The following is a 22823-nucleotide window of genomic DNA, read 5'->3' on the forward strand; positions in this document are numbered from 1 at the left end:
CAGCAGCATGGACAGATTCTCTGAAACACACAGCTGTCAGCGGCAAAACATGGATGACGACAATCATTCGAATCATTTGTGTAGATAGGTTTGTCATTTTGCATGAATAAATCAGTTCATTTGAACCTTGTTTTGAAAGATGACATGATGCTTCAAAATAGGACAAAGGTATTTGATCAATCAGTTTTAATGTAAACTGAAAGAATAATTTCCTTCCCAAGCAACATATCCACACCACTTGTGCAGGTAGGGAGCTGGAGGCAAATTGCTGATTGTGTCAAACAAGGTTGAAACAATAACTAACTGTCTTAATCTATTTTTTTTAATCTGATATATATGAATCTGAATAATAATCACTATTTGACCTTTTAATAATTATGAATGATTCATTTCATGTTATATTCTTTCCTAAACATTTAGCAAATGTAACTTCTAACATGTTAACTGAGATCACATTTCATTTCATCCCAAGATGAAAGAGTTTCCTGTATGGTCCGGGTCCACCCCACAGGCCCCTTATGGAAGAGAATAAAGAAACGTAGTAAATATTGTGGAATGATTCATTACTACAAACTATTAACATGTTATCAATCAACTACAGTGTATGCATACCTGAGAAGCCCATGCCAATAGAGATGAGGCATCAAATCAGCTTTCATGTGGTACATTAATCTCATTTCTTTGGCCTGGTTGATGGGGAACGTCTCCAGTGGTTGTCCATTGTAGTCGAACTCTGCCAGAATGACTGTGTTGTAGCTTGTAACCAACGGACATGAAGTGTAGCCATCATACTGTAAACAAGATTACTCATGATGTATTTGCACATTTTGCAACAGAGAAGTTATACAATAGGTTTATGAGCCACTTCACCTTCTTATCTGGCTTCTTATTTTTCAGGACTCTGCTGATGGTTCTGTTCAAGATGGCAGTCTGCGCGGCTGAAAGTGAGAAGAAACGGACAGTTTTAGGGAAAACTGTTTTCTATAAATGTTTCCTTTGAGGAACTGATGCAAATTAAATTCTGCAGACGTGGTAGCAGCTTCATACAGCCATAATGTTAATTGCATACCAGAAAGAAAAAGCTGTTCCTTTTAATTATCCCTCAAAATCATACCAGTGGGGAAAATAATGCAAAGTGCGATCTGCATTCTAACTCACTTACACTAAAATGTTAACACACATGCAGTCAGTCCATGACAGTGGCGGCCTGGGCAAACACCTACTGAAGCGCATTGAACAGCACATTACTATTGCACACAGTTGCATAACAGTCATCTAAATCCTGACCTTTCTTGATGGAAAGTCATAAATCACATCATCAAATGAAATGTGCCCATCAACTGCATGTTAATGCTGATCACAGAAAGGGTCAGGGGGGCGTCCCTGTGACATGATGAATCTCAGACCTGTGAATCTGATTTGAAAAGCGCCCCTCTGGTTCAGTTGCATTAACTGGAAGTGTGAGGCTTGTTCTGAGAGCAGTCCACAAATTTGGGTAAATAGAACTCCCTCTTATCTATGAATATTGGCAGCTCAAGCAGGAAACTGCATTAGTACTGTACAAAGGTAGAGGTGCGCTGTTAAATAGATTCTTCACTGGCAGTTGAGCCTTTCAGATATGACTGAGAACTGTCTGCAAGCTTCACAGGGTGTGGTGTACATTTATACTGTATAGTGTTGTGTAAATATTTTATTGTGCAATTCACCTACGGACACAGTCAATATCAAATTACAAAAAAGGAACAAGCAGTTGACAGTAGATAAAACAGGATGAATGGTTTGCAGCAACAGTGGACTTTCCAGTATTGTGTTGCTGCAACGTTCCAACTGGTGACATAATAATCACTTACCGACAGCAGCAGCAGTTTTGGACGTGGGCAGGTTGGTACAGTCTCCAATCCCGAACACGTTTGGATACTTCTTATGTTGGAGATTGTCTTTGTCGACGTCCAGCCAGCCAGCTTCATCGGCCAGTGGACTGCCTTTAATCGCCAAACTGGGTCCCATTGGTGGTGTGACATGAAGCATTTCATACTGAGGAAGCAGAAGAGCGAAGGTGAAGGGTAATGACGCAATCAGAGACGAAAATGTGATACACTTAGTTGTGCATGTACCTCAACCACTTTGGTTTCCCCCGGTTTGTCAAGATTTTCAAACACAGCTTCTTGCTTGTCTGCCCGCACTTCAATCAGGTTCTGGCTCAGGTTCACTTGCAGGTCACGGCCTTTCACAATGTCCCACAGTGAGTCGGCATATTTCTTGACCCCAAAGAGCACGGGTAGCGCTGTGTTGTATATTATATTGGCCTTTGCCCTTTTCCCTGTCTTGGATGTAAACACAAAAACACCTTAATTTAGTTCAAAAAAAATAATTAAAAATAAATATATATATATATATATATATATATATATATATATGATTGAAAGTTACTAAATGTACTGGGGTACCTTTCTGAGGAAGGAATCTGAGAGGTACATGATCTTCTGAGGAGCTCCAGCACATTTCACAGGAGTATTTGGGAAAGTGAACACAGCGTTGCCTTCTTTGAAGTTCCGCAGTGCTCTCCATGTTTTCTCCACAGTTTGGACTGAGTAGTTTGACCCAATCTTCGGATGTTCAAACCCCTCTGGCAGGCCCTTGATCTGTGTTTGAGGAGAGTGTAAGTTTCTTGGGATTTGACTGCGGCTGTAAATATATAAAACAGCAAAAAGTTAACAGGATAGAGGCCTGTAAACTGTAAAAAAGAATTCACCTTCTCGTAATGCAGTTGTAATCCGAGAGCCACAATCAAGTACTCGTAGGAGATCTGTAAGATGGGCAGCTTCAGCTTCCTATTCAATCGACCACTCAGTGCAAAAGCCAGTAAATGATCATTGAGCAATTTTTTATCTTCAGTATGCACACCACCACATTGCAGTTTCCTTGAACAAACCTACTTCAGTTCCATCCTCTGTGCGCACAGTATTTCTGTCTGGGTCTAATTCCTGGACTCTAGATTTCACCCACTTCACTCCGGAGGGCATGACACTTGCAGTGGGTCGACCCGACGAGGCTACAGTTTTTGCACCGGCACCCACCAGGGTCCATATTGGCTGATAGTAGTGCATCTGAACACAGCGGAAAGAACCTTTTAAATTTAAATGAATGGAAGCCACCACTTTTCATAAAACTACAGTGTGTATTAGCGTCTCTGTCATTATCGCGAATAGTGGTCAGGCACTCGAAGGCCCTTACCTCACTGGGCTCCACGACAGCGACGTTCCCAGCTCCCATCAACCTCTTCATCCGTGCACTCATCGCAATGCCCCCACTGCCTCCTCCGAGCACCAGCATCTTGTAATGCTGTGCGGCGGAGGCCCGGCTGCTCGTGTGAAGATTAGAGATGGCCCCGGCGGAGGAGTGGCACTGCCTCAGACGACACAGTGCAGCCATTCTGTGTGTGTGTGCACAACATTCACCAAGTCGTCTGGGTTAGAAGACAAATCTGTTAATTTGTTTGAGACTGAAACGGTCAACAAGCTCTACTACTTCCTGACACATTGTAATCTGATTCACCACCAGAGTTGACTGATTTCCCCTGCTCCTCAATATAGTAGATAAACACAACTTTTTTTTTTTATCCTTATAAGTATTGAGTCATCTTTCATGTGCTGATGAAAAGATGGAGGTCCTCTTGGGCTTTGACAGCCCCAGATATTCTAACAAGAGACCTGAAGGGGAAAACAGATCAAACATTATTTGCCTGAGCCAACAACTGTCACGACTTCCTGATGGTGACTCTTCTTCCATGTCAAACAGAAATGATCGCGACAGGTCCTGCCCGGTGTCTCTCTGAAGCCTGATCTGTGCTGACCCGTTGCTGCTGCGTGCTGCGTAACGAGGAGCCCGCGCCTCGATCCACGACAGGCGCAGCGCGGTCGGTTAACATGGCACCCAGGTGCACTTCAGGCCCAGAGGGGCACTTGTGTGAGTCCTACCTCGACCAGCTCTTTTCCCTTCGCCGTCCGTTTCGCTGCGGATTGAGACGCGAGTCCTTCGACGACCCGGGGGGGCACAGTGAGTCCGACCTGCTTCCTGTCAGAGAGGACAGACGACGTGCCACAACCTGCGCACACAGATAACACAGACGCCAACTCGCACCTGTCCTCGGCCAATCACAGGCTCTGTTTTGACACAGCCCGCACGTGAACACGCACACCTCGGTCTGACGTGCTCGTTCTCCTTCCTTCCTTCCTTCCTTCCTTTCTTTCTTTTAGGCGCACTCGACAACCGGTCATCTGATCAAACTTCTCTCGCGTGCGTTGCGGAGGACCTCGGGAAGTGTAGCCCGGAGGAAGTGTAGTTCTCAGGGAGCAGACAGTCCGACTGTGGGCGGCTCGGTGGACGGGACGCGCCGCTGGTGGCACCGCGCCACCACTGCGTAACACGGCCTGACGGTGTGTGTGTGTGTGTGTGTGTGTGGCGGGTGCCACACTTTTTCATCTCGTGATTCAATTGTGTGCTCAGCGATCATTGTTTTATGAGAGCAATCTCACTGCAAGACATCTGTAAGGATACAGTCTCTGTAAGGAACACGATAATGCATTCTGTCATTTTTTTCCCTCTCTCTCCCCAAGTTTCTCGGTTTCACAAATTTCGTCCCCCCATGTTAAAACCAATCACTGATTCACGTGTACTTTGACTCTCCCAAACACACTCAATAACATCCATTCTAAAGAAGATCTAATCACACACGTAGGCAATTTAATGTAAAAACTATTCCCTGTCTAAATAGGCCATTTTATTTTGAATTTATTGTATTTTGTTATATATATTTTTTCCGCCACTTGAGATATGTCTAATAGCCACTGAGTTGTTCCTCTAGATGCAGATGAAACCTCAAAACTTCTGCATGGTCTGTTACTTCAGTGTAGTCACACCACGTGGCCTCCGTGACCTGCCAAAGGTAACTCCTCTACTTTTCCTTTGGACGGCGACCGAAAGAAAGAGACAATAACACTGAGGGAAAGAGGTCAACTGTCCTTACTGTCCTAAGGACTAAACAAGGACTGCTTTGACGTTCTGAAGTTAAAACCTTGAGGTAAGTGAGGACTGAAACATACTCAGAGAGAAGCTCCCTGTGCAAAGTGGCTCGGGTGGCATGGTGGATCTGTTTGTGACCATGAAGCACCAGTGGTGCGTGAGTCTGGTCCAGATCATGCTTGTTTTTGGCACAATGAGCATCGATAATTATCCTGCTGCAGAGGGGAAGGGGTGCTGCCAAAAAAAGTTTGTGCATATTTTTGCCACCATTAACCCATTGGTACTAAAGCAGCCTCTACTGGCCTACTACATGAATACACACTGCATAGACTTTGAATACCCTTTGCGACGGATTGAATACTTTAATAATGTTTTTTTAAGGTATTTTCAGAATTCTTGTGAGCTCATTGCTCCAGTGCATTACCACATGACCTCCAAAGGTGTAGTCCCAATGTTTCCTTTGGACAGCAACCAAAAGCAGTTAGACCACTCAAAGTGAAGACTTAAGATATACAGTATGTTAAAAACAACATAGCTTATCACGTGTCCCACAGACAGTTCCACTGCAGACTGTGGTCCCCTCTCACACAGGCAAACAGAGGAGGAGGCTCTTGACAGATTCATTTGAAAGAAAGTTAAAAAAAGAAGAAGAAAGAAGCTGATATGCACTGACAGTATATTATGAAAAGACTGTTATTAAAAAAATATTGCATAAACAGTGGTCCAGTCTGACCATTTATTCTCACACACACACACACACACACACACACACACACACAAAGAGAGGAGGGATCCAACCTCGGCTGCACGTCGTCTTCGCAGTCTACACCGTCTGCAGTCAGCACCTCTCGTCCTTTCCTTCTTTGACTCGGACGGATTTTGATCATCATTTACTTGACTCCATCCTCGTCTGGTCATTTTGATTCAGGGGGAGGATGCAGCGTTTTCTGTGGAGAAGTCTGCTGATTGTAGTGCTTGGATTAATCAATGGTCGCAGCTGAATCACAGGATACATGGAGGAAACACAAGCCTGCGTCTGTGACAAACTTGTGCAAGGTAGGGAGACTTCAGAAATATGTGCACCTATTTTGTACACTATATTACCACCGTCGAAACCATAATTATATTCTACATAAAATCACAAAGAGAGTTGTCTATAGCCTACTGTATCTCTTAAGAATATGAAGGAACTGTAAATCTTGTTTTGGGGGATGTATTTCTCACCTGGGACCTTTTGCTAGGGAGACAGTTCACTGGGGGTTTGTCTGAACAGAAAAGAAACAAGACACCACTTTGCTCCGTGTGTTGCCTCAGACATATTCACTCCTCCAACACACTCACTGCACTTCTGTCCCGCTGCGAAATGCTCAGCGCTCCACGTTTCATTGTTAAATGAAATGAAGTGTGTTTCAGGCAAACCCACAGGGGGTCCCAGGGGAAGATGGCATTCTGGAGGAGAAGTACTTATCTTGGTAAGACACGAATGCTGTATTAATTTTTATTTCTTTTATTTACCCAAATTAAATTTTTGTTTTCTTTGTTTTCAAAAAAGACCAGGTCATTTATAGTAAACAAATAAATAAACAACATATTGCAATGTGTTTGTCATCAGTAGCCTCATGTTATCAGTATGTGGCGCACACACAGAGGGAGGTGACCTTGTCCTTTACAGGGAAACACTTTATCTCCAATTTCTCAACTATAAATGTGTGTGTGCTTCTGAGACTGGTCATCTTAAAGATTCCTGCATCAGTGTTAGACTGCGTGGTCTGAAAATTTTCCTGAGGCATTTTGTGAATAATTTCAAATGCTCACACTGTTTGGACTTGCAGGCTTACTCAAGAGTCCCTACTGTTTCCAGTAAAACAAATAAAGCTCCTATAGGAATCAGAAAAGTGAGATAACTTTGTGCTCTATTGGAAAAACAACACTGCATTTACACATCTACTAATTAAATGCTTAAGCAGACTGACACCTTTGAACAACAAAAGCCTTTTTTAAATAATTCATCGTCATCGTAACTGATGAGGCCAGTCTATCTTGTGAGAAGATATATCCTGTTGCAGCTCTCTGCACGTGGATTATGTATAATTCAACAATGATTTAAGGCTGTTTGGAAACGACAGATCTACGTGCTCCTTCAGGCATCTCTCTGTGAGGAAGGTTGGGTGTTGTGATAGAAAGTTTCATCACCTTGCAGGTGACTGGTATCAACTGTGCTTCTGACATAATATCTTTCCTGTTTGGACTGATTCAAAAAGCATGGCCGAGCATAATAATGCCCCTTCATGAATCACCTTGGCGTATGAGCCACGAGATGAATGCCAAAGCTGTAGTTGTGGATGGAGTCTTCAAAAGTACCCTGAGAGGGAGATGCAGGATTTGCAACAGAACATGAGACAGAACATGAGAAAGGATGAATATGCTCTTGCTATCTCTATGTAGAGAAGGAACGCCACGTAAAAGCCAATGCGCGGGACTTCAACGACAAGTTCTCTTATGCCGTAAGTAGACGTTAAAATCACTTTAGAACAGCGTCATCCACACGTTCAGGCGGACCAGTTTTATTTCTGAACGTGTCATTTTTCAGGACAATCGAATCAAAACCTCAAAGTATGACATTTTCACCTTCCTGCCCATCAACCTGTTTGAACAGTTGCAGCGGGTGGCCAATGCTTACTTCCTCGTGCTGTTGACACTGCAGGTAAGAGAATCTGTGTTTGTGAAGAAAACCGATTGACCGAATAACTGAGTGGACTAAACTGGGCTTTTCTTCGCACACAGTTAATCCCAGAAATCTCCTCACTGTCCTGGTTCATGACCATCGTGCCTTTGGTGTTGGTGCTGGTGATCACCGCTGTCAAGGATGCCACAGACGACTATGTAAGTTCATCTATTCTGTGTTTGCAGCTCTTCTAAATGCTCCTCTTTTTATCTTCCTATTGTAATTTTCTTTTCTTTTAAAATTTCAGTTCCGACATAAGAGCGATCAGCAAGTCAACAACCGTCAGTCTCAGGTTCTCTCCGGGGGAAGGTATTTCAATTCTCTGTGTAACTGCAGGAAAAAGCAAATCACATGCACAAATGATAGTATACTGCACTGCTGCATTGTGCTCTCTGCTCCCAAGTTTGCAGAATGAGAAATGGATGAATGTTCGAGTGGGAGACATCATCAAACTAGAGAATAATCAGTTTGTCACTGTGAGTAGTCCGTGTTGTTATGTTGTGAGCAATGTTGGGATGCTGATACATTAAGAGTTCATCTCTGTGTCCTATGTTTAGATATACTAGGGGAAATAACTATATGAGGGTTCAGAAGCTGCAGCTCTTGCAGGTTTGGTGGTGGAGAGATTGATTTATTGAGTGTTTCTCATTGGTTTCACACGCAGGCAGACATCCTCCTTCTCTGTAGCAGTGAGCCCAATGGACTGTGCTATATTGAGACAGCAGAGCTGGATGGGTAAGAAAGCTGGCTTTGTAAAAAGTCCAAACTGCAGTCAAACTGTGAGAGTATAAGAGATTTAATAGTTTTGTCACAATAGCAAATTCTTTTTACAATCTTGCTCCCACAGAGAGACAAATCTGAAAGTTCGTCAGGCCTTGACCATCACCTCAGATTTGGGTGATATTTCCAAATTGATGGACTTTGATGGTGAGATGACACTTGTAATGTTTATTATGCAATGCACATCTGTGGAATCTTCAGGCATGATGTATATGAATATGAGACCGATTTGTGTTGTATGAATGTATGTGTCTGCGGATTTTCTTTTGTTGAGGTCTGTTGTTGTGTAAATCTGTTTCAACTGTGTTCCTCAGGAGAAGTCGTTTGTGAGCCACCGAACAACAAGCTGGATAAATTCACAGGAACATTATACTGGCGGGACAGTAAATACCCTCTGGATAATGGAAAAGTGCTGCTGCGAGGTTGTGTGCTCCGAAATACCGAGTGGTGCTTTGGAATGGTCATATTTGCTGGTATGATATTTTTATTGTAATGCTTTCATTCACATTCACATCCATTAGGCTCGCATTTTCTTCTTTATTTATTTCTCTGAGCAGCTCACAAACCCACCTGTCGTTCACATTCTTTCCACATTGATTGTTGTTTCCTCTTCATCCGACAGGGCTGCAAACCAAACTGATGCAGAACTGTGGGAGAACAAACTTTAAAAGGACAAGTATTGACAAACTGATGAACACTCTGGTCCTGTGGGTAAGTCATGCTTTGCTTTTGCATGTTAAGTTACACACTGTATTTTTTGCACAGGGTAGATTTTGCATTTCAGCAGTGGCCTTGATTTATAAACCGAGAGTTACAGTAAGTGTCTGCAAAATGTTCTTTAAAGGCTCTGCAGAGGTGCTTTCATGTATTCTGGTCAATTCATCCTTAGCTCAGGAGCAATCTGAGGTCATTTGTAGTTGTACCAGTGGGTGCAATGAAACAAAACAGAGCATTATGGGCATGTCAGTCAAGCGAAGTCTGTGTACCTGACACAGCCCTGAGAAGAAGAAGCGGTCTGATCAAACACTGTGCGTGAAAGCATCTGTGTGATGTGAGTTGTGATTTATATGATCCACTGTTACACACATTCTTCAAAATCAAATGCTGATTCTACATTTTCAGATTTTTGCCTTTCTCATATGTATGGGAGTTATTTTGGGCATGGGAAACACTATTTGGGAGAGTCGGATCGGCAGGAACTTCCAGGCGTTCTTGCCTTTGAGTGAGCTTCAGAGCAGCGCTGTTTTCTCCGGCTTCCTCACCTTCTGGTCCTACATCATCAACCTCAACACTGTGGTGCCCATCTCGCTGTATGTCAGGTAACGTCCAAGATCATACATTTCTCTTCCGAGGTCTAATATTTGCTTAAATCATTCTAAAAATAGATGTCTGTCTGTATTTCAACGTTCTTAATAACCGCTCATCTGATCGACTTCGTACTTGGCGGGTGTATCGCTGAGGAACGGAGGAAGTGCAGCGTCAACTGTGAAGTGTTTTGGATGAGCGGTTCTCAAGAAAATTGACAGACAGTGATGGTTACCATCTTTTGAACTGAGACCCAATTGATGATGATCACAGGCCACACTCCAGCTCCAGCACCAGTTTTATAAATACCGTAAAATATGAACCTTTCTTCAGTGTGGAGGTTCTGCGGCTCGGCCACAGTTACTTCATTAACTGGGACAGGAAAATGTACCACCGTCAGACGGACACTGCAGCCGAAGCTCGCACCACCACCCTGAACGAGGAGCTGGGCCAGGTGGAGTTCGTCTTCTCTGACAAGACCGGCACCCTCACCCAGAACATCATGGTGTTCAGCAAGTGCTCCATCAATGGACGCAAGTATGGTATGGAGCTTTTTGAAACTCCCATAAATACTCAGATGTTACTGTTCTAAAAATGAGTCACTCAAATATTAGAGGATAATTACATAGAATGGAGCGAGAAAACAATATTTAAATCCCATTAACATTGAATTTCCCATTTTTAAGTGAAGACATCTCCACTAAAAAGTTAGAAACTATAGAAAAGTGAGCAGGAGCAACTATAACAGGCTGCATGTGCATTACACTATCCTACCAAAGAATAACTGTTTTCAGACACCTTGCTTTATTACAACGGCATCCTATTCGTTTTTGTGGACAGTTTCAAGATAGTTATTTATTTTCCAAGGCAACCGTATTCACCCCGAGTGAGAAAAAAGGAATCAATCACCCATCATGTAACTATCGACAAGGTATTCAATTTATTAGATTACCTTTTTTTTCTCATAGGTGATGTTTATGATGAATTTGACCAGAAGGTGGAAATTACAGACGTAAGTCCACCTGAACAACCCAAAATACAAACTCTCTATTCCTATCTGAATTGTCTCGTAACATGCTGATGGTGAATGTCCCTTCAGAAAACCGCCTGTGTGGACTTTTCCTCCAACCCTCTTTGTGACAGAGGGTTTAAGTTTTACGACGGCAGCCTGTCTGAAGCTGTCAAACTGGAGGATGCTGCCGTGCAGGAGTTCTTCAGACTGCTGGCTTTGTGCCACACGGTGATGCTGGAGGAGAAGAGTGAAGGTTAGATACACACAAACAGTCCAGCAGTTGTACGTGTAGTGACAATAGTAATCACTCGGTTTACTTAAATGATGTTTCTGTTAACATGAAGGGCTTTTGGTGTACCAGGCCCAGTCACCTGACGAGGAAGCACTGGTCACCGCAGCACGGAACTTTGGGTTCGTCTTCCGGGCTCGAACCCCCGAGACCATCACACTGTGTGAGATGGGACGAACCGTCACCTACCATCTGCTGGCCATACTGGACTTCAACAACGTGCGCAAGAGAATGAGTGTCATTGGTTAAGTCCTCATTTTTAACAGCAATGCTCTAATTCACTCTTTAGCTCTATAGCTGGTGAACACAATTTTTAATGCTTGAATCATAATGAACAGCCATCCTATTTCTCTACTGACTTCTTATTTAACATTTTGGTACAACTTTCTGAACAGGCACATTAAAAAAAAAAAAAGGTTTATAAAGCTGTAATTTATGGCTTCATTACTGTTTACTTAAGTAGGCAGTTATTAGATAAGATCAACAATAACCTGAATATTATGTGCAGGCAAAGTGGCATGCTGGAGGATGATTTTCCACAACCTGGCAACACAAAACGTGTTGTTAGTAATAGTTTATTATCTAAAATACTTCATTAGCCATTAAAAAGCCATTAATTACAGTGTATAAATGCTTACCAGAAAGTTTTATCCAATTTTTTTTCAATAACAAATTATTAATGTCAAATAGCATGATGTTTCAGTACCACTGTTTGCAATCTTTCTATGTTGCTTGTATGCTAATAAGATTTGTTTTGTTTTTTAAATAAAGTAATGTTGTGTATGTTCTCTTCCTGTGTTTCATAGTAAGGAATCCACAAGGCCAGATTAAACTTTACTCCAAAGGAGCTGACACTGTTATCTTTGAGCGCCTGGATCCATCCAGTGACGACCTCATGTGCACGACCTCAGAGCATCTCAGTGTAGGTGATATATGATGGGATAACATTACTTAGTGACTACGTTCTTAAATAGGTGCAATATGCACAATCCATCTGTATTTATAGTCTCATAAAGATCAATACACAGAACAATGTTACCAAAAACACGGATGTGCTTATATAATACTGATGAGTTGAGCATGTGGGTTGTGCACAAATGAAAATAATTGAGTTGTTTTTCTTCCCCTTGCAGGAATTTGCTGGAGAAGGGCTTCGGACATTAGCTCTGGCCTACAGAGACCTCGATGAAAATCATTTTGAAGTTTGGATGAAGAAGCTTCTGTTCGCCAGCACTGTGATTGAGAACCGCGAGGATCAGCTGGCAGTTCTCTACGAGGAGATCGAGCAGGGCCTGAAGGTAAAATTGACACCCTTTTTGTTTACACTCGTGAACCAATGAAACTCATTTGATCTCTGAAGAGACTGACCGCTGTTCTGCTTCAAGCTTCTAGGAGCCACAGCAATAGAGGACAAACTACAGGAAGGAGTCCCAGAAACGATCGCCTGTCTAAATCTAGCCGACATCAAGATCTGGGTCCTCACAGGAGACAAACTAGGTAATAATCTCATTGACCAGAAGAAAAAAAGATTTTTTTTTTAAAATAACTGCTGTGGTTTATAATCTATGTATGATGTTCCAGAGACTGCAATGAACATTGGCTACTCCTGCAACTTGCTGCAAGACGACATGAACGAGGTGTTTGTTGTGTCTGGCCACACACTGCTGGAGGTGCAGCAGCAGCTCAGGTGACACATTATACATTAATCTTTTCACCTCTCCTCACGCAGCAGACAATCTACTACTATCTGTACGGCCCCATTCGTGAGAAATCTGTTAATATGTTGTCCGGCTGATGAAAATAATTCTGTACAATCTTAAGGGACTTCTTAAGGGGAACATACTGAAGATGTTGAGTGGTGCAAAAGTCAGAGTTTTGGACTGCATGGAAATAGACAGTATTTTTACAGCGACCACCCAAAGCACTTACATATCACATACACCCATTCACACACCCCTTCATACATCCTTCATACACTGCTGGTTAAGTGTCATGGACCGGAGGACCCGGGAACGAACCAATCGTCCCTCTGGTTTAGTGGACGACCTGCTCTACCTCCTGAGCCACGGCCGTCAAAGCGTGTTTTGTTGCTTTTCTCTCTTCTCAGGGGTGCGATGGAGCACATCCTCAGCCTGAGTCGAGCTGGCATCGCAGGAGATGCTGACAAGTCAGATATGTTTGCAGACGACTCTGCGTTTGAAGAAACCGTTATTGCAGAATACGCCTTAGTCATCAATGGACACAGTTTGGTAAGGCACTCAAAATGTGTTTGCGTTATATGAAATGACAACTCTGTCCTCTGTTGTGCTCGATTTTTCTCCATGCTTGTTGTTTTTTTTACTGTGGTACCAACGCTTGCAGGTTTTTACTTTGTTGTGCGGTTGTTTGTGTTGCTTTCTTGCTGAGTCTTGCGTTTCCGTAGCTGCTGCTGACTGTGCTGAGTCCGTAATGAGCACAGAGCTGCTGTGCTGCGGAGGGCCCTCCACTCTATTACAGGGTTTTCATTAAGATCCATTTCCTCACAGAGGAGCTGCTCCCTCGCTGCGGTTTGAGCAGTGTGGGATGGCCCAGAACAGCGTGGCGGAAGTGTTACATTGAACTGTTGCTTGGTGTCGCCTCCGCAGGGGGTTGATGTCATCTGGGGGGGAAATGATAGTTTTAACAGGTGTGATGTTTGTGTCCTCCTCTGCAGGCTCATGCCCTGGAGCCACAGCTGGAGCACGTCCTGTTGGACTTGGCCTGTTTGTGTAAAGCAGTCATCTGCTGCCGGGTCACTCCGATGCAGAAAGCTCAGGTGGTGGAGCTGGTGAAGAGGCACCGGGGGGCCGTCACCCTGGCCATAGGGGACGGAGCCAATGACGTCAGCATGATCAAGAGTAAATCTCAGCATTGATCACTCTTAATTATTGACTCAAGAGTTCGACACACTGAAACAGTCCAATGAAGCACAGCCCCCTGGCTGGGCCTCTAGTGTATCAGTCATAAAGCTTCCTGCATCATACAAAAGACCTTTCTCAAGTTGTGGCTCTTAATCCAAACAAAGATGGCAGCCAAAAATATCCTTCTCCAATTGACACAACATGAACCAAACTTCTAAATGTAATCATCAGGTATATGGATATATATTGATGTTTAGTTTTGTCATTTCAGAGAGGCTCTGTAAGCTAACTGACCTTCCTGGGCTGAAAATATAACAACATACTTATACAAAATATTTGATGTAGTTTTTGACGGCATAGATTTATTTAGATGATGTATTCATATGCATATTCTGTTGGGTTTAATTTACAGACGGGAAATATTTTTTCGAGTTTCACAACTTATCAGAAAACAATTCAAAGACATTAACGTTTCCCCCTTGAATTAAAAGTGACTTTAGTGTCACATGTTTTAAATTGGGTTAATTCAATATTTCAGTAATGTTTCAATGATATTTAATATTTTAGTTTCACGTGCTGGTGATCCCCACTGTGTGTATCTCTCTGCCTCAGCTGCTCACATCGGTGTTGGCCTCAGTGGTCAGGAGGGGATGCAGGCTGCTCTGGCATCGGATTACTCCTTCGCTCAGTTTCGGTACCTTCAGCGGCTCTTGTTGGTGCACGGACGCTGGTCCTACTTCCGCATGTGTCACTTCCTGCGTTACTTCTTCTACAAGAACTTCGCCTTCACGCTGGTCCACTTCTGGTATGGTTTCTTCTGCGGTTTCTCAGCTCAGGTAATAATACTGTGATATGTCACAAGGCCTGTCTGCTTTTTGAATGTTTCTTCTTTTCTATGTTGAATTCATGATGTTTATACTGTAGATGTGCCCTTTCCACAGACTGTGTATGACCAGTGGTTCATAACCCTCTTCAATATAGTCTACACATCTTTGCCAGTACTGGGAATGGGACTTTTTGATCAGGTAATATTCTTAAATATGTGATGGCAATACAGCAACAATTTATGCATAGTCAATATCAAATTACCCAATCTTTTTTCTTAAAATTTGGACAAAAGTCCATTTTATTTTTATTTTTATTTTCAAGATACTGTCAAGTCATACAGGTGAATATTTTATTAATGTTGACCTCTTTGTGTCATGATTAATTAACCTCCCAAAGGCAACACATCCTCTAACCTGACTGTAGGTACTACACCTGAAGAAGAACTCCTAACCTAATTATTAACCCTGTTGTCAATGTACAACACTGTACATGTTCATATATCATCATCAGTTTATTATCTGCTGTACCTAACAAACTAATCTCAACATGCCACTCTTCCCTTAACGCCTTGACTTAATGTTTCTCAATTAAAAACACACACAACACTCATCCTGTCTCTGTTCTACAGGACGTCAGTGACCATAACAGCCTTCGCTACCCGGGCCTGTACAAGCCGGGCCAACGAAACCTTCTGTTCAACAAGCGGCAGTTTTTTCTGTGCACACTGCAGGGGATGGGCACGTCGTTCCTGCTCTTCTTTATTCACTACGGAGCCTTCTTTGCCATGGCGAGAGAGGACGGCTCCCACTTTTCTGACCAGCAAGCTTTTGCTGTTACCATAGCAACATCCTTGGTTATTGTTGTAACTGTGCAGGTAAGATTACAGAGAGAAAAAAATCTCTATTTTACCAATATAATGGTTTTATGATGCATGTATCTGTTTTCAGATTGGACTTGACACACACTACTGGACAGCTGTCAATCACCTCTTCATATGGGGGAGTGTGGCTGTGTACTTTGTCATTTTATTTGCAATACAAAGCAATGGCATATTTGGCATCTTTCCAAGTCATTTCCCATTCATCGGTATGTTTGGCTCACCGTGATACATGTGAGAAAATAATAAGTTGATGCATGGAAATGCGTGAATGGAGATTTGTTTTTCCTCAGGCACGGCCAGCAGCTGTCTGTCAGAGAAGAGTGTGTGGTTGGTGATTCTGCTCACCACTGTGGTGTGTGTTGTGCCCGGCTTGGCAGTCAGCTTCCTGAGAGTAGACCTCTTCCCAACCCTGACAGACAAGGTACGTGTTGGCAGTTTGCTGAATAAAAAGAGCAAAGTCAACGCTGGTGATTCAGTAAGTGTAATTCATCTGCAGATGGACTCGCATCACATTTGAATACATGTATCTGCAAATGAGTAGAGACGAGACGTCTTGGCTTTTTTCCGGCCATCTTACTGCCCTTGGACATTGAGTGAGGCATCAGTGTTCTATCATAATGGCAACAGTTATAATATGTATGTCAGGCACTATATTCTTACAATGTTGTACTGGTATTTTTACTTGGATAATGGATAATGGAATAGAAAGTTCTTCCTCCCCTGTTGTATTTCGACAGGTTCGTCACCTGCAACAGTCGAGAAGGAGGAAAGGGCCTCCCGAGCGGAACCCGAGGCGAGTTCGCAGGACAAGCTCCCATCGCTCTGCCTATGCCTTCTCCCACCAGCAGGGTTACGGAGAGCTGATCACCTCAGGCAAAAACATGAGGACGGGCACAGTGTCTCCTGCTCGCTCTCCTGCACGAACACAGCACAGCTCCAACTGGATGGAAAACATATTAAAGAGATCCAACGAAGTCTCTTGCATCTCCGATGAGCAACATAAAGCAGCAACAGTATAACAGAGTATTACGGACTCTAGATAAACAGCACACAGACTGAGCTCCACCTCTAATGATCACTTTATGAACTATGGGATGCCATAAATGGATGGATGCAACAGACCAAGCACAAGTTGAGTGAATTCATACTCAAATTCAACAACACAGATGTACCTCAATTTTTTATCGTGCGATTCATGTGGACTCTTTTGAATGGACAAGTTTAATAACCTTCAGTGTGCAAAAAATGTTTAATGCCTGCCGGTACAGAATCTTTCCTGCATTAACTGATTCAATTGGACCTTTTCACAAACAATGGTGTAATACAAAAATGTCAAAAGCAAAGGTAACCCCAGGCTACAGTCACAAAAATATATTGATAGACTTTAGTCCTTAAAACAAATATGCATTGAAGATTTCACCTCAACCTAGAGATTTGTGTAAATACTTGAGTAAAGTTGCTGAAAAAAATAAGCACAACTTGACACAACAACACTAACCCTTTTACTGACACCATATTTTGTCCATATATAACAAGCCACAGAACAAACAGGGACCTCAGATAAGGGATTTGTAATGCTTAGAGCTTTTTAAGGACAAGGATGTGCAAGAATTATTCTGAGATCTGTTTTCCCTGTCCTGTCCTGTGCCTTGTATGGTTTACATATATTTCAATCAATGCATCTTTGGTTATTTCATGTTTCTTCAAATGTTGAAACTGGAATGTATGGTTTAAATCCTCAAACACACGGTTCTCGCCTCATTTTAAACTTTGTACAATTGTTGCATTATCATTATCAAATGTTCAATTTGGTTCTTGTGCTTCTTCCCAAAATAGAGAGAATGATCAGAATATAAAATACTGTGGAAATTAGCTGGAAAAAAATAGAAACCAAACATTTTTTAAAAATCCTCTCATATATATCATACTATGAGTAGCAGTTGAGCAGAAAGAGTGAACGAGAAATGCTGGGTGAGATATGTTTGCTGCAGAATGCTGCAGTTGCCTTCAGTACAGTACAGTACAGTAGCATGTGCCTTAGACCACTGAGCCTCCACCATCTCAGCTCTCTAATGAAGTGAAAATTGATCCTGTGCAGAATAGTGTGATCATCAGGACTTTCTACTCTGATTTCCCAACGGCTCACAACAAGCCTTCAACACAACAACCTCACACATTTTTACAGACAGAAGAAACGTGTCTTACGTGATGCTGTTCCAATGATGCACATGTAAAAGCATGAAATTGTTCATCATATTTAATTCTCCATGTTTTGTTTCCCTTGTTAAATACTAATGTCTATCTCTAAAATGTTAATAAAAGATGACTGGATCGATTTTTTAAAGTACGAATTAAGCATGTATTGCTATTTTAATCATCTTTTGATTGTTTACATGAAAACAGTCTGTGAACAACAGTGAACAATGAGACAATCAGTTAGCTATACAAAATTATTACAAAGACCCTAACATTCATGGTTTACAAAAAATGACACCAAAAGCAAATTCCCAGTGTAAGAAAATAATGAATTGTTGGCCCTTGTATTCCAGATTATCCATAAAGTGGTCAAATTAATAACCGTTGGCTTTACATGTTGCTTTATGTTGTTATTTTCAAGTGCATTTTTTCTTCAAGTGTAAGAAGACAGAAAAATAAATGTCACTTGTTTCTCTGCAGTTGTGTATTTGGAATTGATTCATAGCTGTGTAAACACCTTTGCATAAGTGTGATCAATGTCACTCCTCGAGTAATACTGCAGCTCCTCCACCCGGCTTTGAAACAAACAAACTTTGTTTTTCCATCGCTGCTCTGCGTGGATCAGGAAGGTAGTAGGCCTCTCTCACAGCTTGCAAGAAAGACTCCTCCTTTTCAATTGGAACCATACCTGCTCCTGTCAGCCGGGAGCCCACAGCCCCCGACTTCCTGTAACCAAGAGAGACGAGGAAAAAGCTCTGTGATTTATCATGTATTCAGCGATCACGACCTTGGAAAAATATGGATGTGTGATGAGAGAGAGGAACAAGGAGAGAGCAATTTTAAGACAGCAAGGTGAAAAATATATACATATTTAATACAGACCAACCAGCACTAAATATACAGGCGATAAAAGTCCACACAAAAACTTTATTTCCAATATTTTAATGTTCATCATCATAGTTCAGTGAATTAACATAATAACATCTAATTATCACTGAATACAGAGCTGAGGCTGATGGGAGTGTCCTTTGTTTTGTGCGTACTTTGGCCCCACTCTTTTGTGTTTGGACAGCTGCTTAGAGCGTGTGCTGGAAATGTCACGCCCCCTACCCAGAGCCTTCCAGTAACAATATTTATTTTTTAAATCTCTTAGAGTACATCGGCTAAAACATCAAATTTCTTTCCCATTCTGTCCTGAGTGTAAATCTGTGATATCAGTCAGATTCTTCTGTACTCACAGACAGATGCCCACCAGCTGGTCCAGTTCGGGGCAGCTGCACTCATACAGGTCTCTGCAGCTCGCATGGCTCTGGTTCATCAGGTCTCCCAGCAGCTGAATGGACTCAGCAGGTTTGGAGTCGCACACGGTCTTAAACTGCAGAACCCGCGCAGCTTCACCGTACACATGCTTGGCTCTCTGGTGCAGCTTAAAGTGCGTCACTGAAAGGGAGGAGCAGGGGTTGGTTAAATGTATCTGTCATTCAGCTGTATGGAGACTCTGGTCTGGCCAAACTGTCTGCTTGGTTTTAAAAGTGTGGACATGAGGACTCAGCAGGACATGACTGAAAATGTAAACCAGAGGCCCAACACCCAAAGATTAAATTTAAATTAAATTTAAATTAAATTTTATTTTAATTTAAATTTACAAGAATGTAAAACCAAGACACTCAAAAAGTCCTAACAATGAAAAAGCTCAAATTGGAATTAGTCAAAATGTCATTGATTAACTTTCAAAACATATAATCAACCAATTTGTTGACACAAACAGAAAATACAGAGATGTGACTGTGACTGTGTGCTCGTGCTCACTATGCTGAGTGTTGGCGCTCAGCAGCTCTGTGGAAAACTGCTCAGAGGTGATGTGCAGCATCTTGCAAATCTCCTCTCGGCTGTACGGATCTGGATGCAACACCTCGTCCACCAGAGCCAGCATCTCCTCCAGGGAGGCATCCAGCTCTTTCTGAACCTCTGCCAGCTTCAACAACCTGCTCAGGTCCAGACCCCTCGCCTGGGCCAGCATCTGAGATCACACACATGGATGGGATATTACACAACTTTTACTCACATACAAGGTTGTTGATGTTTACAATTTAATGTTTGAAAGTGATAACACCTATCTTTACTTTTGATATCTAGACATAAAAACTGAAAAAAATCCATGTTTATGGACAAAAGATTCAAGGAGGGCAGTGTCTGCCAGTTTGCTAGCTCTGAACCTTTTAGAGCCCCTTTCATATTAATTTAAAGTCGGGTTGAGAATCAGTGGCAGAATCAATCTGGATCACCGCACCTTTGTGGCGATTCGACATTCCACCACACGGATATTGAAGTGAGAAGAAGCAGCTTTGTTCATCTCTACGCAGCAGTTGGAGATCACAAACACGGCCCCGTCTGGGAGCTTGACATCAGTGGCCCGCAGAGGCTGGAACTCTATCAGTTTTGCCTGACAGACAATTCAAAAAATTTAAAAAACAAAACAAAAACACAAAAAAGTGGTCAACTGATGCCTACATCTTAAAATAGTCAACAAACCATTATTAAAGTCACTACTGATATGGCAGGAATGTTGCACCTCAAAAATATATATGAAACTAAACACACATATAATTATTCTTTCATTTGTCTTAGTTTTTTGTGAAAATAAATGGTTTGGAAGAAAAAAAATTCGACAAAAAGGGTACATACAGTTCCTCGCTCGGCCAGGAATGAGATGGACTGGTCCATGCCACCTCCCTCTGTGCCAATGTAACGCTCACATTTGGCGCATATCTCAGCAAGAGCCACCTAAAGGAGTATAATGAAGAAAGGGAAATTAAACTGTTAGTTTTAAAGTTAGGAGTCACATTTTTCAGAGCTGTAGAAAGCATTTTAACCATGTAAACATATAGTGTTGTGACATGCGATGGGTCGGTTACAAATCTTTTTGCCTTGGATAGGGATTTCTGATTTGCCTCCATGGTTACGAGCCCGGCACAACAAACTAAGGCACTGGAACTGGACAGACCAGAGCTTGGAGGAATGGTCCCATCAACAACACACGACATCCCTGGTAGACGAGCGATCCCAAAATTCTCCTGCCAGTAAAAAAACACAGCAGGAAAGTTAGATATATAAACAGGACCAAAAGCATTACGGTAAACTAGCATTTTATTGCAGTCCTACATACTATATGATTTATTTTATATGAATGAAGAATAAGAAGATTAAAATGTGTCCCACCTGAATTCCTTTAACTCCACAGAGAAAATAATAAAACCACTTTGGATTGTCTCTATCAATGTCGATGTCCTCTGAACATGGCACAGTGAAATCCCTGCAATGTGAGAAACAACAAGCCTTCAGAAGCTGATAATGATACTCACGATGATGATGATGATGATGATGATGCATTATAAGCCCACCCCCCCCAAAAAAAAAACTACACAAGCAAATGAAAAAAGTTCAGCAATGATCTGAATGATCTTACTTGTACTGAGGATTCATGTTGGCCAGCTGAATCGTCCCTGAGACGTTCACTGACACGGCAGTGAGGATATTCTGTTCAATGGCCATTGGAAGCACAGAATAGCCACAGTAATCAATGTGCTCTCCTGTTAAACGTGACATAGATGAGAGTAAATGTTATAATTGACATTGGTTCAGCACTAACATGAATATTTGAGGACTAAAGCTGGCACTAACAAATATTCAATATCTTTAAATGATATAATAAAGCTACAATTGCCTCAGATGTTTTTCTTGGAGGTTGGTATATTATTTAAACATTAAAACCATCCCCTAATAGAACTGCTAAAATTTATTTTGAAAATGAGCAGTGAATTAAAACAAGAGGCTAAATAGAACCTATATATTTATATCAGTCCTATATTCTAATCATGACCAATATGCTACAACAGTCTACTGTCTAAATCAACTCAAACCTACTGTACAAAATGAAGTTACCAATTAGATTCACTCTTCCTGGTGCACATGCATAGAAGAGAGGAGATTCTCCATACTTTCTTTCAAAAGTATTTTTCAAGTTTTGCAGCCTGGGAGGAATGACAAAAAATGAGTTAATCATGTGATCATTCAGACAGAGAACAAACTTCTTTTCTTCCTCCACCTCCTTAAAAATCCGCACACGCTAACAACACTCACCTTTCATTCGCAGTTATCTGAGTCTTTAACTTGGGCGGATTTGTTGCCATTTCTACCAGTTTATATGAATGACTGTCAGCGGAGTTGACGTTCGTCAGACAGCAGAGCGTAAAGGCGTGCGCATATCCTGGTGGTGGGTCAGCTGACTGTCACAAGAGGATCCCGGATGTCAGCCCGCCGTACGATGTCAAACGGGAGCTGAGCTCAGTCAGGTAACTTCGAATAAATATAAATGTATATATCCGTAGACGGGCTGCGGCTCAGCTCAGGTTGCTGTCGGTAAGTTCCAGTTAGTGACAGTGGAGCTGAATCAGCAGAAGCCGCAAGAGGGTCTGGTCCGCCTGCAGCGGCAACAACACGGAAGCGACAAGAGGACAGGGGGCGTGGTCAACAAGCTCCAACCTCCATCCGTCAACGTGTGCACGTGGACACACATTCACATCCTCTATTTCTTTTTTCTTGTTTTTGTAGGATTTTACTATGTTGTGTACATATTACAGTATTTTACAATGTTGCTTTGAATTGCATGCCAAAGCACATTGTCATTGACATGTTTTAGCTTTTAGCTGAATATCTGCACGTTCCTGATGCTTAATAAATAAAGTAAAATAATAGAAAAAGACACATCACGACCTTTATGGCATAAGTATAGAGGAGTGTTTTGTCAACCAATTTAAATAATGATATTCTATATTATGGGGGAAAATAGTGATAAACTTTTTATATAAGTTTCATATTTATAAGTCTGCATAAAAAAATCGTATCCA

At 42.0% G+C, this 22823-nt stretch overlaps 3 protein-coding genes across 13 annotated transcripts; 1 reads left to right on the forward strand and 2 right to left on the reverse strand.

The window, feature by feature from the left end:
* Positions 1–171: 171 nt before the first annotated feature.
* On the reverse strand, positions 172–4136 carry sqor (sulfide quinone oxidoreductase). 2 transcript variants are annotated; one of them, XM_035641322.2, is made up of 10 exons: positions 3978–4136; positions 3235–3433; positions 2937–3107; positions 2753–2806; positions 2448–2642; positions 2115–2324; positions 1851–2034; positions 871–938; positions 613–791; positions 172–515 (listed from the first exon to the last, which is right to left on the reverse strand). In XM_035641322.2, the coding sequence occupies exons 2-10, from the start codon at positions 3430–3432 to the stop codon at positions 458–460; spliced, it is 1317 nt and encodes a 438-aa protein (XP_035497215.1). In that variant the 5' UTR covers position 3433; positions 3978–4136; the 3' UTR covers positions 172–457. The 2 variants fall into 2 exon arrangements, with proteins under 2 accessions (XP_035497215.1, XP_035497214.1); XM_035641321.2 differs by having other exon boundaries at positions 3235–3466.
* Positions 4137–4307: 171 nt separating this feature from the next.
* On the forward strand, positions 4308–18213 carry atp8b4 (ATPase phospholipid transporting 8B4). Of its 10 annotated transcripts, none has more exons than XM_047333120.1 (29): positions 4308–4436; positions 4865–6078; positions 6426–6494; positions 7468–7526; positions 7613–7726; positions 7807–7905; positions 7995–8056; positions 8151–8223; positions 8412–8482; positions 8595–8674; positions 8842–9000; positions 9150–9238; positions 9650–9846; positions 10166–10374; positions 10801–10844; positions 10932–11097; positions 11189–11377; positions 11940–12055; positions 12267–12431; positions 12519–12630; positions 12715–12820; positions 13241–13382; positions 13826–14009; positions 14625–14848; positions 14954–15037; positions 15469–15714; positions 15788–15926; positions 16011–16141; positions 16458–18213. In XM_047333120.1, the coding sequence occupies exons 2-29, from the start codon at positions 6036–6038 to the stop codon at positions 16737–16739; spliced, it is 3654 nt and encodes a 1217-aa protein (XP_047189076.1). In that variant the 5' UTR covers positions 4308–4436; positions 4865–6035; the 3' UTR covers positions 16740–18213. The 10 variants fall into 10 exon arrangements, 8 of the variants coding, with proteins under 8 accessions (XP_047189076.1, XP_047189077.1, XP_047189078.1 ...); XM_047333121.1 differs by having other exon boundaries at positions 4430–5080; positions 5951–6078; XM_047333122.1 differs by having other exon boundaries at positions 4430–6078; positions 7679–7726.
* galk2 (galactokinase 2) lies at positions 16951–22439 on the reverse strand. The gene is made up of 10 exons (XM_035641320.2): positions 22057–22439; positions 21859–21947; positions 21383–21506; positions 21136–21229; positions 20844–20990; positions 20602–20700; positions 20207–20359; positions 19726–19936; positions 19155–19356; positions 16951–18642 (listed from the first exon to the last, which is right to left on the reverse strand). The coding sequence occupies exons 1-10, from the start codon at positions 22104–22106 to the stop codon at positions 18456–18458; spliced, it is 1356 nt and encodes a 451-aa protein (XP_035497213.2). The 5' UTR covers positions 22107–22439; the 3' UTR covers positions 16951–18455.
* Between the last annotated feature and the right edge of the window lie 384 nt (positions 22440–22823).

The sequence above is a fragment of the Scophthalmus maximus genome, chromosome 7 (assembly GCF_022379125.1).
Source record: "Scophthalmus maximus strain ysfricsl-2021 chromosome 7, ASM2237912v1, whole genome shotgun sequence".
NCBI classification, from domain to species: domain Eukaryota; kingdom Metazoa; phylum Chordata; class Actinopteri; order Pleuronectiformes; family Scophthalmidae; genus Scophthalmus; species Scophthalmus maximus.

Bases quoted from the DNA above. Each gene is read 5' to 3' on its own strand.
- sqor (XM_035641322.2), bottom strand. From the start codon at position 3,432: ATGGCTGCACTGTGTCGTCTGAGGCAGTGCCACTCCTCCGCCGGGGCC. The intron at 3,108-3,234 runs GTAAGGGCCTTC...CGCTGTGTTCAG, and splicing joins CTGTCGTGGAGCCCAGTGAG to ATGCACTACTATCAGCCAAT. The intron at 939-1,850 runs GTAAGTGATTAT...TCTCACTTTCAG, and splicing joins CAAAACTGCTGCTGCTGTCG to CCGCGCAGACTGCCATCTTG.
- atp8b4 (XM_047333120.1), top strand. From the start codon at position 6,036: ATGGAGGAAACACAAGCCTGCGTCTGTGACAAACTTGTGCAAG. The intron at 8,224-8,411 runs GTGAGTAGTCCG...TTTCACACGCAG, and splicing joins AGAATAATCAGTTTGTCACT to GCAGACATCCTCCTTCTCTG. The intron at 16,142-16,457 runs GTACGTGTTGGC...GTATTTCGACAG, and splicing joins TCCCAACCCTGACAGACAAG to GTTCGTCACCTGCAACAGTC.
- galk2 (XM_035641320.2), bottom strand. From the start codon at position 22,106: ATGGCAACAAATCCGCCCAAGTTAAAGACTCAGATAACTGCGAATGAA. The intron at 20,701-20,843 runs GCAAAAAGATTT...ATACTCCTTTAG, and splicing joins ATCAGAAATCCCTATCCAAG to GTGGCTCTTGCTGAGATATG. The intron at 19,357-19,725 runs GTGAGCACGAGC...CCTCCCTTTCAG, and splicing joins GAGCGCCAACACTCAGCATA to TGACGCACTTTAAGCTGCAC.